The 24,479-nt window shown below is 39.9% G+C and overlaps 1 protein-coding gene across 2 annotated transcripts in view; it reads right to left on the reverse strand.

Annotated features, from left to right (window-relative positions):
* Positions 1-4,740, reverse strand: part of khdrbs3 (KH domain containing, RNA binding, signal transduction associated 3) — an 89,773-nt gene extending 85,033 nt beyond the window's left edge. For both annotated transcript variants that reach the window (XR_003298058.1, XM_026349086.1), the window contains exon 1: positions 4,350-4,740. Coding sequence is in view for 1 of the 2 variants with exons in the window: in XM_026349086.1 (XP_026204871.1) it covers positions 4,350-4,440 (91 nt within the window). In the remaining variant the exon portion in view is untranslated. The remainder of the gene's footprint in view (positions 1-4,349) is intronic.
* Between the last annotated feature and the right edge of the window lie 19,739 nt (positions 4,741-24,479).

The raw sequence follows: 24,479 nt of genomic DNA on the forward strand, positions 1-24,479 counted from the left end.
ATGAGCTGAAAGACACTAAGCCTCTCCATAAAACAGTTTGACATGTAAAGCACATGTTTATTTGATGGATCAGTCATATTAAACTGAATGTTAGTGCAGCTTTAAGCATGTTAGTCTAGAATAAATGATGTTGAGCCAGGTGAAGCCAAAATTCACTGTTATGATATATTCCATTACTTGTCATTATTAAATTCTGCATCTTGTTTGTTTGCATGCTGAGACACACAGATGACTCATGTTAATGTCCCAGGTTTGACTATTTAACTGTATGTAAGTGCATCAAATGCTGGTCCTGAGAGAGAAAGTAGCTAAATCACAGCATCATCTGCTCATAATTGCTGTAAGAACATTCACACTCTACATGAAATCAATGCAGTCACGAGGCTCGCTGTGTCTGTAAACGAGGTGCAGTAAGGTTTTATAGCTCTGGTCTGCTTGTGTTAGTCCTGGCCTACATTTCACCCCTGGATTCCAGTGGGAGCTGCTGCAAAGCAGAGACAGAGCTCTGCAAACACCTCGTAGCCACAGCACAGCCCAGCAGCCATCCACCACTCGTCTGAATGCAAAGCGGGTTTCCGGAGCACCCCCATCTGCCCTCTTACAGTTCACTCACGAGTTCACTACATCTGCAGGTCAAATCACCAGTCAGCTCTCCGCCTCAGACGGGTTCAGCGCCACAGCTGAGGCTGCGCCTCCACCTCCACCTCTCTGTCTGGCTCAGTGTGTCGGCCAGCCGCAGATCCACAGATCATTATCGCTATCAAGCTCTGTTTCCCCAACAAAACGATATCTCTGCCTTTGATCCTACGCCAAAGCTTACTTTTGTTCACTTCTGGGCATTCTAACCCAGAGACTGCTCTTACTCGGGGCAAAACTCAAGCACAGCTAAAAATAACCTTGTGTTCCTGTGATGAGATGGAAATGTATGAATTAACGATGGGGCATCATTTCTGAAATAGGGATCCTCACCACACCTGCTCAGTGCAAATAATGTTTTGTTTTAATGTTGTTGTTTTTTTTCTTGCTGTTGTTGTTTATTCTGTGTGTGTAAGCTAGCTGAGAGCGTTAATGTAATGCAAACATTGTGCTCGGCTCCTGCTGTGGAATATCCAATTAAAAAGATAGATCTAGAGGCGAGATCTAGAGCTTATGTGCAGCACTGAGGTTACAACGTCCACACTGGGCCACAGGTCTGCTCTGCATCCACACACTGAACAGAAAGCACCCGGTGAACAGAGACACATCACATTTGAAGTACGTAGTGAATTAAAAATAAAATAAAGGAAATCCCTGTGTTGTATGTTGAATAGCTTCTTTTTTTTCTTGCATTTTGACAAGGAGCTGCTTTTAGACATATATACACACACAAACACACACACACACACACAGACACACATATATATATATATATATATATATATATATTTAAATAGCTAAATTGCTAATTACTGCTTGTACAGGGAAAAATGGCTAAGAGGGTTAGTTCATGTTGAATTTGAGAAAGAACATGGACTTTCTCACTCAGCACATGACACATACATGATACATAAATAATATTGGAAATAAGGCTACCTGCTTCCTTTTGTAGCCTCCTGTGCTGTAAGACTGCACTTGTTTAATGTTAAAACTGATGCACTTTTTGCCACCTGCAGTGCTTCTGAACCCAGAGGTCTCTCATTAGTATGCTGCTGAGGGTTTTTCTGTCCATGTAGGCTGCTGGTCCTGCTTGTCTCTTACTTTGGCTTAAGATTTTTCTCCGACTCCAAGTGTCGGCTTCTGGTTGTATGAGGCTTGTCGCACGAGGCAGAGATATGGTCCTTGTGGGAGAAGAGCTCTGCGAATGGCCCAAACTTATCAAAGCAGCCCGCCCTGTCCCCAAGCTTCGAGCACAAAGCTCCCCCTAATTTCTCCTCAATGGAAGTCTCTCTAGACCTGGGCTAATCTCATATTCGCCGTTTGCACGCAGTAAGTCAAGTTACTCTAGATCTGTTCCCTGCATCCCCTGCCAATTGCATAATCAAGTCCAGGACTCATCAGCAAGATGGCAGAAGAAGTGCTCTATTAAGCTGCATCGTGTTCCATCTGTTGTGTAAGGGAGAGATAACAGTATTTACAGTTTTGGAGTTGTGGCAGACTGTTTCGGCCAAATTTTTGAGCACCGCAGAGTTCTGCTTACTTCATAAAATGTCACGGATTAATTCCGCTGCATGCAATAGTGTCCAACTGCAATCGTTGCCCCCACGCAGAAATATCACAAACTAACTTCAGGATTTGTGTTAGGTACAAGTGTAAAACGCAGTTGCAACATGTACTCTCATGTTCTTTTTGGCTTGTCCTGACTCATCCGATGAGCACTCCCATCGTTTTATCCAGTTTCTGGAAAACTGCTATTATTTGTTGTGACTCTACAGAGCACCTGCAGTGTGGATGAAAGGCTTTAAGAGAGACTCTGTCAGTGTCTTTCAAGTGGCTTTAAGTATTCAGAGCTCCGGTCTTCCCTCAGTGAGGACAATATGTGTTCTTGAACAAAAAAAACAAAACACTAACCAGATCTGACGAACAAAATCATCTGCTGCAGTAAAACACAGTGCTGAGTAAAACACAGCCTACAAGACTCCACTCTGCAACTGATATCATCGAGGCTCCTTCACCCCAGCATGAACTGAATGATCAGATGACAGCCAATCTATAAGTATAGACGTGTTTCATTTTACATGTCACGGCATTAATAGGTGATAATACACTATACACATGTCTCTCTATTTGAATGAGCGCATCACAGTTATTTTATCAATGGGTTATCTGAGGACACAGCACGAGTGCCAAACTCCTTTATGTCAGGAACTCCCATATAGACCACCGATGTGTTCGTTATGCAATTAATGTGACCACAATCTGATTACATCTGATTATACCACAAAGGATTTTTGCATTCGTGATGTAATGTGATAAATAAAATGTGAGTCCACTGACATGAAATTCAATTTTAGTTTAACTTTTATATTATATTATAAGATTTGCCTTTTTTATTATAGGAATATTGAATCTGATGAAACAAAGCAAACATTAAGTCAATTAAATAATGAATGAGTAACTATGAGGGACTCATTTTATGACATTTTATAAATTAAACGTTAATTAGGAAAATAATGAGCAGCTTCATTTCTAATTAGAATCTTTAGTTTAAAGGTGGTGGTAAAAATCTGAGATGTCGTTCTTTTTGTCCCTTTCATAAACTCCAGCAAGTAAATAAAATTCTATTTAAATCATGACTCTTTTGGCCCCTTTAGACCCCATTTAAGGACCACTTGAGGTCCCAGGTGTGGGAAGCAGAAACTAGAAGGGACACGACTGTAAGAATGAAGACAGATTGTTGCAGGGGCTGCAGGTGGGGGTCCAACACAACGAGTTACAGTGCAGCGCGACTGTTTACAGTGAGCTAATGCTCCCCGTCTGTTTCCTTTAAAGCCAACAACCGCCTGCTAGACTAGACAAAGCCCATGAGTGGTACTTGAAGGATGCTCTTGGATGCTATAACAGTGCACTTCCCACGTGAGGAGCTCCACAGGGCTGTGTCTGAAGAAGTGTTTGCAAAATCCTGACAGCTTCAAAGCAGAAGGCTGCGCAACGGATGAATTAAAGTGTGTGTGTGAGCTGCTGCTGCTGCTGCTCCATCCGTTCAAAATTCCATTTAAGTTACGTCCATTTCTTCAAAGGAGGAAACACATGTACATTTGAATAAAAGTGTGATTATTCCACTACTCGCAGCACAGCTTGTGGGTCAGAGGGGGACAGAGACGACTGTACTGTAGCCTGGATGTCGAGGGGCTCAGAGGTTTCACTCCTGATCCCAATCATAAATTAGAGGCAGTAACTTAGTAATAGTTGGGATTTTCTGCCGTCAGGTACCTTCATCATCATTTGTCTATGAGCCTGTTTAAATCCAGCAGCAACAAACATTTGATCATTTTGCTTTGTAATACCCATTTATGTCCAAGTGAAATAAAAAGTTGAATTCTTCCTGCCTGTGTAATAGAGCAGGTGCAGTGTTCAGCTCAACATGCCCCGTTTTACACATTTTACACTAAAGAAAGCTCACTAGTGCATATTTGCTGCACATCAACTTGCCAAAACATCCGTGGTGCTGAGAGGACTTTGTTATTTCGGTGTGACCAAACAGGAAATTGTAAGTAGACCCACAAACCTCTTATTTTTAACTTGAAGTAGGCGGCTGCTGGTGTCATGTAGCCTGCAGCCCAACACCAGCGTTATCCCTGAACAATGTGCTGCAGGAGGCAGCTTCCACACAGCTAAAGTGTTTACTCCAGTATTTAACCACGGCCATTTACCTTGATCCAGTAGCCGCAGGGAGTGCTGAAAAGACGGATCCAGCGTGTCCTTCTCCGCCATGAGCTCCGGAAGGTACTTTTCAGTCCCCATCTCGTCCCGGACTTCAGGCTCCGAACGAGCGACTCGAGCGTGAATCAAGTAAACAAAGTTGTGAACGTCCAGATGTTTCTCAGGAGGACGAGGGTCCGCGCTGCAGGAGCATATCTGGCTGAACGCGCGCACTCACACACACACGCACGCACGGACACACGCACACACACAGTAGCACGCGCGCGCACACACGCACAATGAGCGGTCACACGTGAAGCGCGGAGGTTTTTATCCCATCAAAGTGGAGCTGAGCCCGCGGAGCCGCCGTGCGCATCACAGCCGGAGCGAGGGTCGCGGTGCGGTCCGGGAGCTCGGGCGCTTTGAAGCCGCCTCTGCTGGAGCCGCAGCGCGACTGAGGCGGCGGCGGCGGCGATTGGTCAGAGCGCGGGGAGGGGGCGGAGCGACGCGCCGGAGCTGGAGCTGTCCGCGGTGCTGAGATCCGCCATTAGCGTCTGATGGTCCGGAGCCGCAGCGGCATGACAACCGTGAGGAGGAGGAGGAGGAGGAGGAGGAGGATGAGGAGGATGGAGCCCACGGAGGAACATCAGCACAGCAGGTGAATTAAGAAAAGCAGATGACGCACTGTGAGTCTGAAGGGGGCAAGAAGTCCAACTTTAATAAAGCCCCAACTTATCAGTAAATATCCAACCAAAGAAAGTTCGTCTTTGAAGGTCTCCTCTTTATTCAGCTCTCCTTCTACCTGACTTGTAAGTCATTTTGGATAAACGTGTCGGATGATTAAATGTAAAAAGTCAAGTGTTATTAAAGTATTAGGTATTAAAGTGAACCCAAGCTGCTGAAATGAATGTTGGTTTAGAGCAGCGTGAGTTCTCCAAACATTCAACTGATCATTTATTAGAATTTGATTCTATAGATATTTTAAACATTAAGGATGAATAAAAGTTGCATTACTACACCGTGCATACCATTCAGCATGTGAAGAAATGTCCACGTGTTCTATAGTTTTCACCTGTGCTAACATGATTGCAAAAAGATTTTCTAATGATCAATTCACTCTTTAAATCCATAAAGTCACATTAGCAAACACAACATGCCACTGGAACACACAACTGATGTTTGCTGACGATGGTCCTCTGCACTTCTATGTAGAAATTCCTAAATCTACCATCATCATTTACAACAGAGTATGTCTGATCAATTTGACAGTATGAAATCTGCAGTGTACACACACTTAGAGACGTTTTTCGATTACATTAGATATAGAAACACAAGGTGTAGGCATAGAAATGACCTCTGACAGATCCACGCAGCAGGTATATGAAAATAGCACAGCCACTCATCAGCTGAGAGGGTGGTCTCAGATGACTCAGACGTGCAGTATGTTTTTAGGGTGAATCGTGTCATAAATAATTGAGGGTATTAAAAAGGCTTATATGTTCAGATGATGTATATTAGTAGGAGAACAGTGGAGCAGTTTTATATCAAATCAGTCAGCACATTAACAGGAACATGTCACGAGGCTGTTGTCCCCTCTGCTCATTTTACTCCTCAGGTTACTTTTACTTGTTAGGACAACCTGTCAATAGTTCTCAAGCAATCTATTCACTTTGTCAGAGGTCAAGCATGTTTTCCTCCTGGGCGTGTTCGTGAATTCATTAAAAATAAAATAAAAGCTGGATCATTACTTCAGCCAAACTTGGTGAGTCTCCAGTTTTGTATCACAGAACAGACAGTGTTGCCAGTGTTATTACATTTCAGATTCAGAGTTCATCCAGACGGCACAAATCAAAAGATACAGCCCCAAATCCACTTTATCACATCCTGAGCCTTGCAGTTCCTGGAAACATACAATGAATGCAAAAGTGTCTTTGTGAAGACTTTAGCGTGGTTAACATCCAGGAAGAACAGGATTTGTATACAAGCTTCATATTTGTTAGAAAATGTGGTGAAAAAAGATAAGAATTCTGTCAATATTTGTGGAGGATGCTGAGGTAGGCTCAGGTGGGCGGCTATCTGTAGGCTGATCAGCGCTGGTTATATAATTGAGATTTTTTTTCTTCCTCTCTCTCCATTCTATTTCAATGAACTTGGAAAAAATGTGACCTAGAGGCTAAAACCAAGTTTATGTATATTTATCAACATTATATCCTGCATGAACTTGAGCTACTGATACTTATTTGCTTTTACAGTTTGATTTATGCTCTGGAACAACCACTCTGGGAATGAATGATGATTTCTTTTATACATAAAGAAACATGGATTTATATGTACAAATATATATATATATATATATAAATGATGTGCATGCAAAATGAAGTTCTGCAGGGATCTAGATCCAAGAGACAAAAAATGGAGAAAGCATGTTACCTGTAAGCATTTCGTTAATAAAAAAAACTTACAGCCATGCAGAGAAGAGATGCATCGTGTCTTTAACATGTTGAAGTCAGTTTTTTTTTTCACAGATTCTTTGCAGACTCTCGTTTATGAGTGATTCACTGCAAAGAGGAATGCATTATGAATCAGCTTACTTTTTAATCTCTCCTAGAGACCATTAAAAACCGGCTCAAATGCACTAATCTCCTATTCAGAAGAGCGATTTATTTATAGATATGCTTGCCATCTGTTGCTCCCCATCTTCAAAAACAAAAGCCTCACGTCGTCACTGATGTTTGAATCAAAGTTGCAGTCCGATACATCTTCCTCAAGACGTTTGTTTTCAAAGGGAATTTGCTAAGTGATCGCAATACATCAGTCGCAATGAAAATAATCATGGTTTTATGGGGCAACATTTTTATACACGTCACAGACGACCACAAGGGCAAGCAGCACTGGTGTAAACAAAGCTATGAGGAATGTTCTGTCAGATGGGTGTAAAGAATGAAGAACAGCGGGCTATTACATTGACAAAGTGCTATTTTGATCATTATAGAGAACAGCGGCCCCCTTTTCTCGCCCCACAGCCTGTCCCAGCCCACTAAATACAATGCTGACTACACCCAGAACAGACAGCCCGTGTAGTGCCCCAGGGTGTCGTAGACGGTACCTACACCCGTGCCATTATGCCTGCACTCTGCTGCTTTCAGAGTCTGTCTCCTATCTCAACAAGACGCAGGAATCTAATCAGCACTGTGATCTTCTTCCTGCTTGATGTAAATCCTAACTGATTCAAACGAACGCACTTGTCTTGTCAGCTTTCAATCTTCATAAAATCCCATTTCAGCGAGAGGATGTCATGGGGTTTGTGTCACCTGGGGAGTAATTAGACCTTGATGTGTCCCTGAGCTGACTGCTGTGTCACTTTGTGTCACACAGGGAACACGGGAGACTTAACTCTGTTTCCACTTTTTGAAATATATATTTTTTGGCCACGTGACAAAACAAAGTGGCAAATTAAGAGCACTTTAAAACCACCTTTAAATAAGTGGATTCCTGCCATCACAAGGTTTATGTGGCAGCAACAAGACAGTAAGGAGAGTGACAACACTGCCTCCTTGTGACCACGTCAAATTATTGACTTGTGACACGAGAGGCACATGTGAGTAATGAATGATTTTTGAGGCCTTTTCTGTTATTCTTTTTTTAAAAAGACTGACTGGAGAGAAAACTATGTAAAAGTTGGGAGATTATTCTCAGGCATGAGCTAATTACCATAAAGCTTCTCTGTAAATGTGGCTGTTTCCTAAATTCTTTAGTGGCCCCTAAATATACCCTGCACTGCTCTGGTGGTGAAAAGCAACATTTCATTCGATCCATAGGTCTTAAGTTTAATTTGTAAACCGTATATGGAGAAAATAGTTTCAATGGGTCATTAGAAAGACGACAGAATAGTAAGATGCACCAATACAGAGAATATTATCTTTAAGTCAGTGTATTACCTCTTTTGTTTTCCTAATTCATCCTGTTTACTCATGTTTAGAAGTTCCACTGCTACTGTATATGAAAGAATTAATACTAAATTGCATTTTCTCTTCTATTTGCCGATACTTTCAATTCTCTCCAACAACAGTGGAATAAAACTGCATTTCTCCTGCAGCCTCTCTTGTCTTCCAAGGTAATTCTACCAAAGCTGTTCTTTCCAGATATTGTTTCCCTCTTCATACAGACCCACACAATGCTGTTTCAATCACAAAAGGCACCTTTATTGTGGCTACTAAATGGAGCGCTCATATCCATTAAACAGCCATTCAACAGAATGATATTGCCAGCACCAATCTATCAGGTACATTGATCACGCATCGTCGGCTGTGAAGTGCAGACTCTGGTCTCCTCTCCTGGAAGTGTTGTGCAAAAGAAACCTAATGAGAAACTGTCAGGAGCGCACAGGTAAACAAATCAATGGCACCCTGCAGTGCTCCCAAGGTCAAGCAAGACAAACGCAGACACACACACACACACACACACACACACACACACACACACACACTCATAGTGACAAACAGCATCAACTCCTTCCAACAAACCTGGGGTTGGAGCAGCAGCTAAAACCTCAATGGTAAAGGGCGCTGTCAAGATGTGACTTTTAGGAGATAAACAGGTTTCAAATGGGATTACTTCATACAGGTATATGACTTTTTTTTGACATTTTCAGAAATAGTTCTTTCATTCCCAGATTTAGAAAGTTTAAAAGATATAACATGTCCTTTCATCAGTTTTAGAGATGCTGGTAGGTCAGCTGTTTCCAGTCTTTATCGCTATGCTATGCTAAGTGCTAAGCATTTTTATTCATCTTCTTGACAAAAAGCTAATGAGCACATGTCCAAAAATGTCAAACGCTTCTTTATATACCGAGCAAAACAACCAAAACATCTAAATGTGTCTTGTGTGGAGAAGTTTTAGTTTTTGCTTCTTTTTCTTCTTCTTTAATTGATATTTTTTTATCTTTGAGTTTAAAGATACAAGCTGTGCCCACAAAATGGGAAGAAATACCATAGAGAAAAAAACCCACAGTGCTTTGCAACAATAAAAATATAAAAGTGTAAAAATGAAAACTGCAGGGGAATTCAGAAATATTAGCACACTGACATGTTCCATTAGGTTGTGTGCTGTGCCAGACGGTCCCACTGCTACTGCAAATGTTTCTGTATTCTAAACAAACATGACAGAATGTAACTGCGCTACCCGTCTTGTCACCAGGGTTTATCACACACATTCATTTGCACAAATACAGCACGAAGGTTAGTGACTCATTGTGCATCTTCTTGTTTATCTTTAATGAGGAACAGCTTAACACAGCAGTCTGAAGTAGCCCATGATATGTAGTGGATGAGTGTGTGCTGAGAGTCATCGTGGTGCACTTACATACCAGAGAGCAGCACAAGGTCAACAGCAGCAATTATTCTGTGAGAAGCGTGTTGGTCTTCAGTGGGTGATTTCATTTCCTGTCATTAGCCACAGCGATTAAGCACAAGAACAATGATACTATGATAGCATCAGCAGCCACCACGCAGCCCCAAGCTGCCCTCTATATTCTCCAATAATGTCTAAATGCCTCTTTGCATAGGTTAACCCTCCCGTAGTGTTGCCGTGCAGTCTGAATCTTTAAGCCTTTCACTGCTTGCTTCAGTTAGCAAACGATCATCATGGCCCTCATCATCATTAACCCTCCCCCACTGCTGGATATTATTTTTAAATATAAAAGATATAGCTGTGAGTACTGAGGCTAAAAGGTGAAAAATATGCTCTAAATCTGTTTGACCTTGAAATGTAAACACGGCGTATTGCCCTTGAATTAGCTACTCGCTGTGGTGCTTTTGTGCACACAAGCACAAAACTTTGAACCTGAATTCATTGTGTTGTTTGCCACCTGTCTGCAATTTGTTTGGTCACTTAACGGTCAAGTGAGTGGCCAGTTTGTCCGTCTCTATCAAGGAGGTAGCGTACTGTAGCATGCTTTTTCAGAGCTTGGTAAATGACGACAACTTGCTGTTAGAAGTTAAGCTGAAGAAGACGCTAACACTTGCAGATTCAGGTGATAATTATGCGTTACTATCAGTTTTCCACAATGACTACCACCTTTCACAGTGCCATTACTGTCTTTGCTAATGCCAACTATGTATTTTGCGCAGCTTTAAATACTGCTTTTTTTAAGTTGTTAATGAGATATTTACAGAGTATACTGTGACTATAGAGCTTAGAGATAAACTTGTTGGGTAATGTTTAGTGTTTTAAAATATAAAATGGTTTTAATATACCTTTAGTCACGTGTCATTTGCTTTGTCCAGTGTTGGTACTCAATTTATTTTCAATTGACATAATTAATAAGTAACTGATAAGATGAGACTTCTTGTGTTCATTGAATTAATATATTATTTAATTTAACAAATACTAATATGACCAGTCTAAAAACACCCTACTGACATGCAGTTCCTCCTGACACCCATGTAGCACACAGCACGTAATGTGCTTTACATTACCAGTTTAACTGTACCAAACTCTAATGTGAAGGGAGTCAGACTCACATTGACTTTAATTAATTTATCAGAACAGCACCCAGATGCCCACAAATCTAACAAGTGTGCTCTCATAATCATCCATTTTAAATGATCATGTCAGCTGGTAATGGTGTTTTACAAGCCTGTGACATCTCAGATTAAGGGATGAACTGCCCAAAAGCATCAGAGAAGAAAATTTAAATACTGCACCTCACTTTTCCCTGACAGAATGAAAAGAAAATGCACAGTACTTTAAAGTGCATTTTCACTGCTGAAGAAACATTATCACGTACAGTGGGAAGCGATATGCCGTGTGAGGACTGTCACATTAGAATGCAGGATAGACAAATGGAGAGTGGAGAAGAAGAAGTGGAAAAGAGGACGTTCAACCAGGGTGTTTGAACTATTGGGCCCCATGTTGACAGCTGAAAGCAGTGACAAGAAATCTGTGGGGATGAAGAGGACTGCAGTTAGCCAAATTCTCCATCTCCCATTATGCTGCACCTGCACCTGCATCGCCTCATCAGCATCAGAAAGGCAAGAAAAAGGTACAGGCTTTATTCTGATGTGCAACAAAACAAATCCAAATTCTGTGGGAGGAAACTGAAAAACAACAACTCTTAGCAGTGCACTCGCTACATTTCCTCTATTGCTACATCTCATATCTCGGAAAATATGAGACACATGGAAAAGACTAATTGTAAAGACAGAAAATACTCACAAGGGACCAAATATGGATTGCAGTATTCACCACTAAGGTTTCTTTAAGTGGAAGGGCGGCCTAATGGTTCAGGAGTTCATTGAGTAACAGCGAGATGACACAAGGGTCACAGGTTCGATCTCCGTGAATGTCAATATCCATCAAATGCTAAGTCTGCCTGGGTCAGTTACTTTAAATGTCCTGTAGAGGTAAAGATGATAACTGCTGCAGACTCTTATTTGTAATGCTATATATTCATTTCAGGGGAAGGAAAATCGATTCCTATAATTCATTATTCATCAGCACTAAAGTAAGAGAAATTAATCTAAAAGTGTCTCAGCTTACACAACCTCCACTAAAAATATACTGATAATACATTTCATTTTGTTTCACTTTTACCAAATGGTTGTAAATCCTACATTAAAATGCAACAGTGTGCTTGGCATTTTTGATATCTACATTTTACAACAGAGGAATTGGAAAGAGGCGTTCAAAATCAGAGTGCTCCAGACCGGCCCGTTGAGGCCCAATATTAAGACCAAAATATCCCATTATATGGAAAAATTCCATCTGTATGTGAATCAAGTTTACACGACACAATATGTTTCAAAATGAAAGTATGTATGCTTACATTACTTTCAGTATCAGTTTCCAGGGGTTTGGGTGAGTGTGATGATAAATCTGCTTATTTAGTGGGATTTATGGTCTAATGTCATGGTGTTGTATTGTATTGTATGTGTTTATCAATGTTTCAAGACAGTAACCAACTTCTACTACACCTTAAAAATAATTAAGTATTTAGAAGCCTCTAATACTTGTTATACATACTTTAAAGTTTTATTTGTTTCTGTATTCTATTAGCATTTGCAGCACTACAGGTTTAGATCTTTTTTTTAATCCAGTGGCTCTCAGCCCAAATCTATTGACCTGGTTTAACCTCTTAGGACCTGGCGTACACATGCGTGTACATCACATTTTGGATTCTTGTGTGTCCTAGCTGATCGCAACTGTTACACAGCCTTTCACAAATAGATGTGTAAAGAAAAGGGCATTGCTAGTTTTTAATGCAAAATGTTTGGAATGTGTTATAATTTGTTGTTGTAGGCATATGATGTCTTCCTGAAGCAGTTTGTGAAAAGATGATGCTTAGTTTTTATACTTATCAGGTTCGAATAAGGCCATATATCAAAGATAAATTTAAAAAAATGCATATCAAATTAGAGCTCGGGTCTGAAGAGGTTGAAACTTGACTAAGACTTAAAGAGTGTTGTCTTTTCTGAATCTACATCCTGAATCAATAAATTAATTGAGAAATTTATTGTTTAGGTATAATTATGGATTAATACTGTAAAAGAGTCAGGAGACAAGAACGGCAGCATTTATTCAGTGTAAACAAGCATTCACAATATGCATGGGTTAACATGTGAGTGTTGCTGAGCATGAGATCAAACATTTTTATGGTATTAAACGAAAGAGGGAGAATTTACAGAAACATCATTGAAAATTAGATCTCCCCAAGCATAGTTATAGGAAGGAAATCACACAGTGCACTGAACACCTTTTCTTAAGGAATAAATGAGTTATATGTTCAGGAGCAGTTGCATTTAGCAAGGAGGAGCTTCCACCTGGAAATGATACAAAAGTAAGAACACAGTAGGAACATAGTAAGTAAAAAAGACATACACAGTAGTGGTTTAGTGTCTGGAATAACACTGCATCTATTTGCAAAAATCTAATAAAATAGCAGATTTCAGTTTGTGTTGGATGTTGCAGCAGTGATAATCTATAAATGAAGGAAATGAATTTATCCACATCAATTGAGAAATGTGGCAAAAGGTTGAGCTGTAATCTGGACAAAGGTTTCTGTTCCAGCAGACCTCCATTAGCTGCTGTTAACTACAAGGGAAAAATGGGAGTGCTGGGGGAAAAAGAAGTGTAATTGACTCTCTTCCCTGCGAGTGTGGATTGTGCAGCAGACGGCTGGTACTGGGAAACAATGTTGTCAGTACAGGGATGAGAGCAGCTTATTACACAGGGAGCAGCGCTGAGTGGCAGATACAAAGGTGGAGACTGAGAGAAATCATAATTATCTTTTAAAGTGGGAATGCTCCAGGGCCTCCAGGCAGATTGTTTGACGTTGTATGTACTAAACTTTGAGTACTATCAGTGTAATTCTTTAAGAAATAAAAACTGTTGATATAAGGGTTATTCAGAATGAATGAGTGCTACCATTTCTCAAGCAACAATAAAAAGCTGAACAGAAACATTTTTGTTAAGAAATCAGTTAATCTATGTAGTAATCATTAGGTGAAAATTGTACTTACCAAAGAAGAACGAAATTCAAATTTTATATTTGAATTTGAATAAAGGCATTCTAATCAAACTGCACTAAATAACTGATGCTTGTTTTCTAATTTTCAACTTTAAAGGATTCACAAGGCTTTAATAATCTTAATTATTGAAGGCAGTTTGTAAGCTGCTTTACAGAACAGCACAAACAAAAGTAAAAACTAAAGATTTTCTAAAAAGGAGAAAAATACAAAGTAACAAGTTCAAAAGAATAAAAGTATTGCGTTAGAATTAAAATTCCTTCTTGACCTCGGACAAAAAGCCGCTGACACTCACTACATCTCCAACAGCGATGAGAAGACAGTGAATTTAATTTGAACCCGTTTGTCAGTAACATAAATTAGTTAAACAAAAAGAAAACTAGAATTAATGCTTCACAGTTGTATGACCGCCAGTCAGTCTAGATGTATGCATGTTTATCCAGACCTACTCCAAACACACTACAAAACACATATCAACCAACATGATGCCATTTTTAAGTTGGATAAGTGCGAAAAGGATATGTGTGTGTTGAGAAGCAGTGTGAGTGTATCACAGTTAGGGTTAAGGTTATGTCTATGTGTTTTAGATTTTATACATTGATGTCAGAATAATGGCTACAAATGCTGATATACAGTTGCAAGAAAAAGAACCCTTTGGGATTGCGTGGAGTTTAGCATGAATTTGTCATAAAATGTGCTCCGATCTTCATTTAACTCACAACAATAGAAAAACACAGTCTGCTGAAAAGAATACTACAAAAACATTATATGTTTTCATGTTTTTATTGAACATAACATGTAAACATTCACAGTGCAGGGTGGAAAAAGTATGTAATGTAATTTTGGACGACTCCTCTTCACAAAACTGTTTCAGTGTAGCAATATTCTTGGGATGTCTGGTGTAATTGGCTCTCTTAAGGTCATGCCACAGCATTTCAATCAGGTTGAGGTCAGGACACTGACTAGGCCACTCCAGAAGGTGTATTTTGTTCTGTCGAAGCTATTACTTTTATGCTTTGGATCATTGTCATGTTGCCCTGAGGCAGCAAAGCAGCCCCGAACCATGATGCTCCCTCCGCCATGTTTTAATGTTGGTGTGCTGTGCGTTTTTTCCAAACAACTCAATTTTAGTTTCATCTGTCCACAGAATATTTTGCCAGTAGTGTTGTGGAACATCCAGGTGCTCTTTTGCCAACTTCATTTTTTTTTGGACAGCAATGGCTTCCTCCGTGGTGTCCTCCCATGTACTCCATTCTTCTTTAATGTTTTCCTTATTGTAGATGTGTCAACAAAAATGTTAGCATGTGCCAGAGATTTCTGTAAGTCTTTAGCTGACACTCTAGGATGCCTCTTTATCTCATTCAGCATTCTGCGCTGATCTCTTGCAGTCATCTTTACAGCACAACCATGCCTAGGGAGAGTAACAATAGTGCTGCAACAGTAAATCCAAAACTGGTGTGTGTTTTTAAAGGGCAGGACAGCTTTCAGCAACACATCCAATATCATCACACTGATTGGACTCAAGGTTGGTTCACTCCTGGCTCCAACTAGCTCTTGGAGAAGTCATTGGGCTAGGGGTTCACATACTTTTTCTTGTCAGTTCTTATTCACTTACAGCTACTCAGAAAGGTCAGAAAGGCTGATTTCAAATCTTTAAACATACTTTAAGTAAAAAGTCATTACTATTTTTATAGTAACATTTTTATAATAATTTATTTTACTTGATTGTCAGTTCAAAAATTTAAAAGCTGCATTCTTCATCATTTTACAAAATGTTCTGGAGCAATGGCTTTCATGTGGCATGATAAAATTATAAATGTGAACAAAATAATTGGAAAATGTTCAAAATGCAAGATTAAGCCGTGAGTTGGTCTGGGTCAAAAAGATGTTGTTGGGCACCTGCTGACACCCATCTATTTCCCTCTGTGTGGTTTGCGTATCTTGTACTACCTCTTCCTTTCCATCCACTGGTTCAGTATTATTTGAAATAACACTAGAAGGTTCGCTGACGTTAAAGAGTTGGTTTGAAAGGTAATTACAACAAACCCTGACCAAGTGGGTTTCACTTTTATGAAGTTACCTGAATTCACACTAAATATGTTTGGAAATTCACTCCATGTGGGCAAAGTCTAATCTAGAATAATAATAGATTGTAGTTTGGCACTGTATGCTTCTATAACACAGAAATAATATAATCATATCATTAGCTGATAATGACCTATTTTGAGTTCATGTTCATCACATTTTTCAAATAATAAAACTATCAAGATTTACTGACATGCAGTAAGTCTGAGGCCTCTGGATGCCTTTGGAGTCTGGGATCCCAAGTGAGTTGTCATTTTTGCCCAGTTGGTTCTCCAGCTTTGTCACTTAGTACTGAGTACACAGATGAAGTAGCAACAAAGGACACAAATTATGCTATACATTGTGAAAAAAAATCATTGATGGCTTGTATCCATTTCACTTAAAGTACAGAAAAGAAGACTACACAACTTTTCTGAGTTTCAATCCAGTATTATTCTGCGTTGGTAGATTTCTAAAGCTTGTAAAAACACAAAAAAATCTTTGTATTCACTGTCTTTCTATTATTCCATCTGTGTCTTTCTGTTCTTCACACAGTGTAGGAAACCAAACACACACAATCTTTGTGAATAAAGAGCATGGAGCGAACGTGTCCCTATTGGCACTTTGTCCCACAGCACAGCTTTTCTGTGTTCCTCTGTGCTGCTGACAGGGGTCCTCTCTGGCTGTTAGGGCAGGACGAGCAGTTTCTGGTCTCCATTAGACGTGTCAGCTCCACTGAAGGACTCTCTTTAATCACAAATATCATTTCACACGAGGAATTTCAATCCCCTCCAGAGCAACAGAGAAGACAAAGGCTCATCAAATGAGGCCTTGAAAGAGCATCTGCAGAGACTGGCAGCTGGCAATGTAACATGCAAGGAATTGTGAATTTTCAGAGAGAACGTGTAGGACTGGTTTGTGTCAAGAAGCTAAATGAGAAAAGATTTTTAAAAATCCAAATTTATTACTGTAAAATCACATCAACTGTTCAACTGCTCCTATCAACACAGTGCCAGGATTACTCTTTTGATTCATGAGGCATAGCACATTCTTTGAGGCATGATTTTGATATGACCAAGTGATCCCTTATCATGGCACAGATCAAAGACTCAATTTTCTGCTTGTCTGATATTTCAATGTCAAAACTATTTGCTGGAAAGCTTTGTTTCCACGGTCTTGCGAGCTGACCACCCACTGGAATAACTATCTGCCCACACAGTTGTTTGAGGAAGAGTTTCTCTAAATCCTGGTATCTTCTTTCTGGGATTTGTTTCATACTTCATCCTGTATTTATTGACTTCCACAAAGTGAATTCCAACCCAGGCACTACCACAAACCATAGTGTTACACGTTCTGCTTGCAATTGCTCTATTATTGACCTATAACCCTCACCGAGGGCAACAGTCATGAGGTTGAGGAACTCGCTGATGCAGTAGCTTTTCTCCAGAGATCAGCTCCAACATACACTCTGTTATTTATATAACAGCGGGGTGGAAAACTTGCAGTGGTCTTTTTTGAATTGGAGAGGTCAAAGGAGAGGTTTGTGTAGGAAAGGCAAGACGTTATGTTTGGGTAACAGTATTACTACATTACAGTCGATCAGTCATACAGTTTTCCCCTTTTTGAAAACAGGAACTTTGAATATGGTTTTAGTTTTGGTTCTGGTGGTTCTCAATGGGAACCTACTAGGATAAAAGCAAGCAACACAATTGTAGACTGGACAATCCAACATGATACACAAATACACAAAGGGACCAGGCGACATCCATTACAATCAATCACTTTTCTACACATTCATACTTTGTACCAAGCTAATGTAATGAATTTCAAGACTAAACTGACATCAGTCCTCCACCAAGACTTAGGCAGTAGTACAAGCAAACCTCAAAAAGTCAACTGATGACTGGACAGATCATCATATAGCCAGTATCATAGCCCTGCTTCCAGGTGACCCAGCAGGAGTTGATCTGATCCCCCAACAACTACATTGCCACTGATGTTCTCTTTTGAGGCCACAATGAGGACTTCCTATCCACATTGGCGGCAGAAACTGATGAGGTCTCCATACTTTTCCTTTTAAAAGCTTTTAAAATTTCTCATTTGGAATGTTACTTAGCTTTGCTTTAATTGATACTGCACTTCTCCCAATGATTAACGTCATAATGTCTGACTCACAATTAACTAACTGTCAGAGGCGGTCTGGGTTTTCCTGTTATAGACCGGAGCTTACAATATCTATTACCTCTGTCCTCTTCAACCTTTGAGGAATGATGGCCCATGTTTTTGTGTGAAAGGACATGGCTCCAGCATCAGGCGGCGCAACCCTCCCTGTCTCTGCAAGGCCTGCTGGGACCTCTTAGGTGACAGCGTCACTTGAGCTGAGGTTGAGGGCTTCCTTCAGCTGGCTGCTTGGCTGCCTGCCCGCCTCTCTTCCACCATGCTGGATGGACATTGATCCCCCAGCAGCGACACCGTGTCCCAGGGAGGGGTAAGCAGATACACCTTGTTGCCTCCAACAATCATTCGGCCCCTTTAGGGACAGGTCGTGGTAAATTAATAGTGTGCTTGCAGCGACTAGATATTGTTAATGTATTTGCTATTGATGGAGTGAGATAACATGAGTAGCTTCAGCCTTACTTAACACAAAACATAAATCCTCCAAGGCCACTGAGGAGGAGCAGCATTGGCAGGGAGTCATTTCAAGCACTGAGAAAAGTACAGCACAGACACGTTAATTTAATTCATATGAATAATAGCAGAGAACATGTTTAACTTCTTGATCTTCATATTGTAGTCATCAGAAAACCAAAGTCAAGTGTTGAATAAATACAGTAGTGTTTCAGGGTTTGTGCTTTCTTGACAACTGAAGAGTAAAGTGGCAAACACCATTTAGAGAAGAAGAGTGTGTCAGGAGAGAGCCAAAAGTGCTGGGAGTGGTGAAAATTACCCACTAGACCTTGTAATTTCACACTCAAAATCATGACAATCTTCTATTTTATTCAATAGATAAAAATGCTTAAAAGCAAAATGAATACAGACTCATGTTTAAAAAGGAAATCTCTACTGTATGACTGAGTGCTTTGTTCATTTTTCACACGATGGATAAGAAAGGTGGTGATAATACCCTTTTACCCTGCTAGATAAAGACCTGTTTACCTGACACTTACAACACATTTTCATATTGGTAGAAAAAAAAAGTATCATTCAACCATCATGAAAGTTGTTCTTTACCTAAACCTTGAGTGACAATCCACTTGATCGTTTGTAAGAGCTGTCACACTACATTGTCTAAGCACACTTTGAACTTTTTGATTTGACAGTTCTTGAATCTCTGTGATATGACTTACACGTCTGCTCAGCTTTAAACTGGCCAGGTTAGTCACTTACCAAGTTTGCTATGTGTCCTAATGAGGCATATACACTGCTCAAAACAATAAAAAAAACACTGAGAGCAGCAATGAGAGCAGCAATGATTTTTACAGGTAGGCCACTGACATTTCATCTCTCCTCATCTTTTCTGATTGTTTTACTAGTTTCGCATTTGGTTAGGGTGAGTGTCGCTACTGGTAGCATGAGGTGATACCTGGACCCTACAGAGGTTAAACAGGCAGTCCAAGTCCTCCAGGATGGCACATCAGTGAGTACCATTGTCAGAAGGTTTGCTGTGTCTCGCAGCTCAGTCTCAAGAACATGGAGGAAGACAGTTACTCTTGGAGAGCTGGAAAGGGCCATAGAGGGTCGTTAACCCAGCGCTACAAAATGACCTTTTACAGGCCACTGGTGTGAATGTCTAAACAATCAGACTTCATTAAGATGGCCTGAAGGCCCGATGTCCTCTAGTGGGCCCTGGGCTCACTGCCTTGAATGTGGAGCTTGATTGGCATTTGCCATAGAACACCTGAACTGCCACGTCTGCTACTGGGCCTATGTGCTTTTCACAGATGAGAGCAGGTTCGCCCTTAACACATGAGACAGGTGTGAAAGGGTCTGGAGAACCCGTGGAGAACATTATGCTGCCTGTTACATTGTTCAGCATGACTGGTTTGGTGGTGGGTCAGTGATGGTCTGGGGAGGCATATCCACGGAGGGATGCACAGACCTAAATCCAATAGAACACCTCTGGGACATAATGTTTCAGTTCATCCAATGCCTCCACATTGCACCTCAGACTATCCGAGTCATTGGTAATCCAGCATGCTTTTTCCACAATTAAATCTGATCTATTTTCAAAGTTTTTATTTCATTGTTTTGAGCAGTGTACATTTATAGATCAGTGAAACCTAGTACTGTTTATTTTTCCTGACTTTAGGCTACAGTTATATTGTAGTTATATATATTATAAGTGTGAGATTTTCACACACACCACAAAAAAGTGCATCTCAGTATCCCTAGGAATTATGTCCATGTACGGATGTCAGAGTAGTGAATGGTGGAGTACAAACATTCAGGATACACTGATATACTTCATTTTGCCTTCCACAGTGACAAGCAGTCCAGGTCCAGAGGCAGTTAAGGAGCCCCAAAGGATGATGGTCCCTCCACCATACTTCACTGTTATGATGACCAGGAAATTGCAAACAGTTGCTTGTTGCAGGCCCATCAATTAGTGTCCATTATTAAGATTCTAATCACCTGTGTGTCACATGTCAAAGTTAACTGTGAAGTACTGTACTACTACTACTACTACTATAGTTTGGTGCATTATGGCAAGGCGAGGAGTGAGGAGTGGTGAAAAAGGAGTCACTACAGTTGAGGTTTGTGGGGTGCATGCAGCAGTTATAGAGTCAATCAAAGCTGTATTCCTGTTCACATAGTGACTATCTAAAAATATTACTTTAACGTCAAGCTAATTCTGTGGTGTGAAAAATGCCACAGCTTTTAGCGCTGCAAGATTCCAATCAACTTTAATGGCACACATCAAAATGTAAATGTCAGTGTTGATACCAAGGTAGCTTTGACTTTAGGATGAACATAGATATATTTGCATTACATGTACAGAAGCAGGTGAGTAATGACATGTTGTAAGCCAGTCCCTATGGAAATGCAGACTGGCTGACTGAACAAACAACAGGTGGAGTAAGTCTACAAATCCAAAATCCCAATTGTCAATCTATGCCACAGTCATGGACAGAGGTAGACAGACTCTGGACAGACTCCAGAAATCCACAAACACATCAGCCTATTTACAGAGCTTGAGAAGGGCAGTCAGAGTCAGAGTCAGGATCAGACAGTCAGTTTCCAGAAGATTGTCAGGCAGGTTTACAAGGTGGAAAGTTATAGCAGGTACATCAACAATCATTGTGGAGAACTGAAACAAGGCAGGTTAAATAGACAGGAGAACAGGTGAACTGGACTGAACCACTGCAGAGGGGAGACCAGGGAAACACAGATAAAAACAGACCAAGAGAGTAACCAGTCATGAACAAGGAAGTCAGAGAGAAAGAAAGAAACTTATCTTTTGTTGTTGTCTTTTGTAAAAGGTTTTACTCTGATAGAGGTGATGAAAAAGGTAAATAAAAGTAAGCGCAACACAATAGTTAAGATACAAGACTTTGGACTCCCTGACTCAGCTCCCAATTTAAATTTACACAAAACTAAACCAAACCATGTTGATGGTAGTGTGACCAGGACTTAGTGTTCACATATTGTTCAAACCATTCTACCATTTTTTACACTATTTCTTTAAAAGCAATGTTTATAACCCCTAAATGACATTATTTGTACAGTATATGGACACACTGATTCCATCAATGTAAAAAAAAAAAATAATAATAAATTCCACTAGTGAAGTGGAGCATGGTGAACTTGTAGTGAAGTGAACAAGCTGCAAACAGCAGCAACTAAGTGTTCAAGCTTGAAAGACCTGTCAATCAAGCACGCATACCGGCAGACTTCAGTAATTTCTAGCCTCCAGTATAAAACCACCCAGACGCACATTTCACAGAAACTATTAAATTACCGAGACCCAGTATTGATTGTTACATTTATCATGTCACAGAAAAACGTTGACTTTCATCACCACACATATTTTGGTTAGTAAATCTACAAGGTTCATTTCTATGGTTAACAACATGCTTTCTCTCAGTTATTAAATATCATCGATTTCTATGTTGCACTCATGCCACTGGAATTCAATGGAGAGCAAATGTTGTATATTTCTTATATAATGTGTGTTACATGTTGCATATGCACATTTCTTTGATTAGTGTATATAGTAACACTATTAAATATAGTTTTATGTTGGTATTTACACTTATGATTTATGTACTCTTAAGTACATTCTCTTGAATAACAGCTTTGTATTGATTTTGATTATGTTTTTGGGGGTACTTTTAAGTGAAAACCACTAAATTTGAAATTATTATGGTTTAGACATATGCTTTAGAACATTTTTACAACTATTACACATACATTTTTTTTACTAGCTCCTATGAATAGAATTTTAAATAAATCTTAAAACTTAGAAAATGACTTTATAGGTAACCTGAAAGAAGATGTGCACCACAACATACAGAAGTCATAAGATATTCAAAATATAATAAAAGTCAATGATGATATGTATTCCGCCTTTTACGAGAGACTACGTCTTGTTAGCTTAACATGTTTAGGATATCTGGCTGAATGTGCATGACAACATACCTCTTTAGAAGCGCTGTTGCTTATGAATCTGTTCACATCTCACAAAAAAGCTCTGCAAGGAGAGACTGTTCCAGTCCACTGCACAGAGAAAATCAGTCTCTCTCATAATAGCTCTGGGCAATTTCAGACCACATAGAATGACAAGGGAATCAATTTCCTGGTTAGGTTATAGATGGATTTTTTTCTTCGCCTGGAAATAACTGAGATATGTTATATGAATTATTAAGAGCATAGTGTTACATACTGAAGGCTACACCACTTTTCTGAAACTTAATGAATATCATTATTATTATACATCCAGAGAGAAATTTATAAATTTCCATTTGCTGATCCTGCTTTGAATTTTGGACTCAAAACTCAAGTACTTAGACTAATCTACACCAGCAACACATTTGTGTGGACTGAATATTAAGTTGTGAATAAATATCCTATAATCCATCACAAGAGATCACAGTTAAGTTGGTTCTGCTGGGTAATGACGAGATGATGAGTAGATGGATATAGCCTGACCTCATGTGGAGAATACTGAACAAAGCAGTTTACTAAAACTGCTCATTTAACAGCAACAGTGTCACGCAGTGGACTAAAGATTAGTTTAACTTTTATTTCAACTTTCAGAATCCACTTATAATCAGTTTGTCCTTAGGCAAGGCACTCGACTCCTGCATGCTCCAGGGATGCTACAAACTCACAACATGAAGCAGATGCACAAGATACACTTATATTAGAGAGTCAAACTGTCCAAACGTATGACAATGATGCATTAAATATAATGATTAGTGCTAATTAGGTGGATAATTAGAATAATGAATGCACAGCTTATCAAATATGTCAACAGACATGTAATCAATTAAATGAGGGGCTGGAAGACCATAAAGTCTTAAGCAGAGGTGCGTCAACAGAAGGCTCGAAGCTACAAGGTATTTCACCCAGGGGACACGTCAGTGTGAGGCTAACATTTAGTGACTGTCAGCTAGTTACTAAAAGGTGACTGTGTCGGACTGAATATTTCCCTCAACCATGGTAAAGCATAGCCAAGGGCAAATAGGTACTGTACCTGACAAGGTTTGACTACATCTATACATATGTTTTAGAAAACTTCTGTTCTTTACATGTATGTCAGGCAATGGCGAGATTTGTATTAAGGCATCAAATGACTTTTCATTATTACAACTACACAATCCTCTATTGATTACATTTTGAATTATAAACCCAATTCCAGAAAAGTTGGGATACTGTGTAAAATCTACATAAAAACAGAATGCAATGATTTTATTCTAAAAAGAAGAACCTGAAATGTGATTAGTTCTCAGTACGTTGGAATGAATGCTTTTATTTAAAATGATGTAAGTAAGTATCCACCACCTTCCAAGTCTGGCAGGTGGAGAACTAGAGGTGACCCACCTGTTTTTGGATGGACCACGCTGACCATCCCGTCTCTCCCCTGGAGTATAGTAGAAATAAATAAATACTATGTGTGGCACTGTTAGTCTATGAATCGAACATCAAACTAGTTCAAATCAGCTCCACCTTTGCTGACCTCAACATCAAAATACTTGTGATGCATCTGAATGACACAGAAGCTCTGCTGCTGCATACATAATGAGTATTTCTATTTTAAGCAGGCTCATTTTGACTTCTGCCCTGTAAGTAGTACCCTGCATGTTGTAATTTTACATGTTGTATTTCTCCTGTTACTTACGTTAACGATCTCAATACTACTAGTTACTGCACTGAGTCTGCAGAAGTGTAATCACCACACGCAGAAACAGGAACTGAAGTTATGCTTCTTATGGAGTTCTGTACACGAAACAGAAACTATGGCGCTAAACTATTTGCTCTGTGCTATGAGCATCTAACTGTGCTCATGAGATCGGTGTGGTGCCTGCAGGCCGCTGCTCTCGGAGCCGCTGC

This window comes from Anabas testudineus, chromosome 11 (assembly GCF_900324465.2).
Source record: "Anabas testudineus chromosome 11, fAnaTes1.2, whole genome shotgun sequence".
Classification (NCBI taxonomy): Eukaryota; Metazoa; Chordata; class Actinopteri; order Anabantiformes; family Anabantidae; genus Anabas; species Anabas testudineus.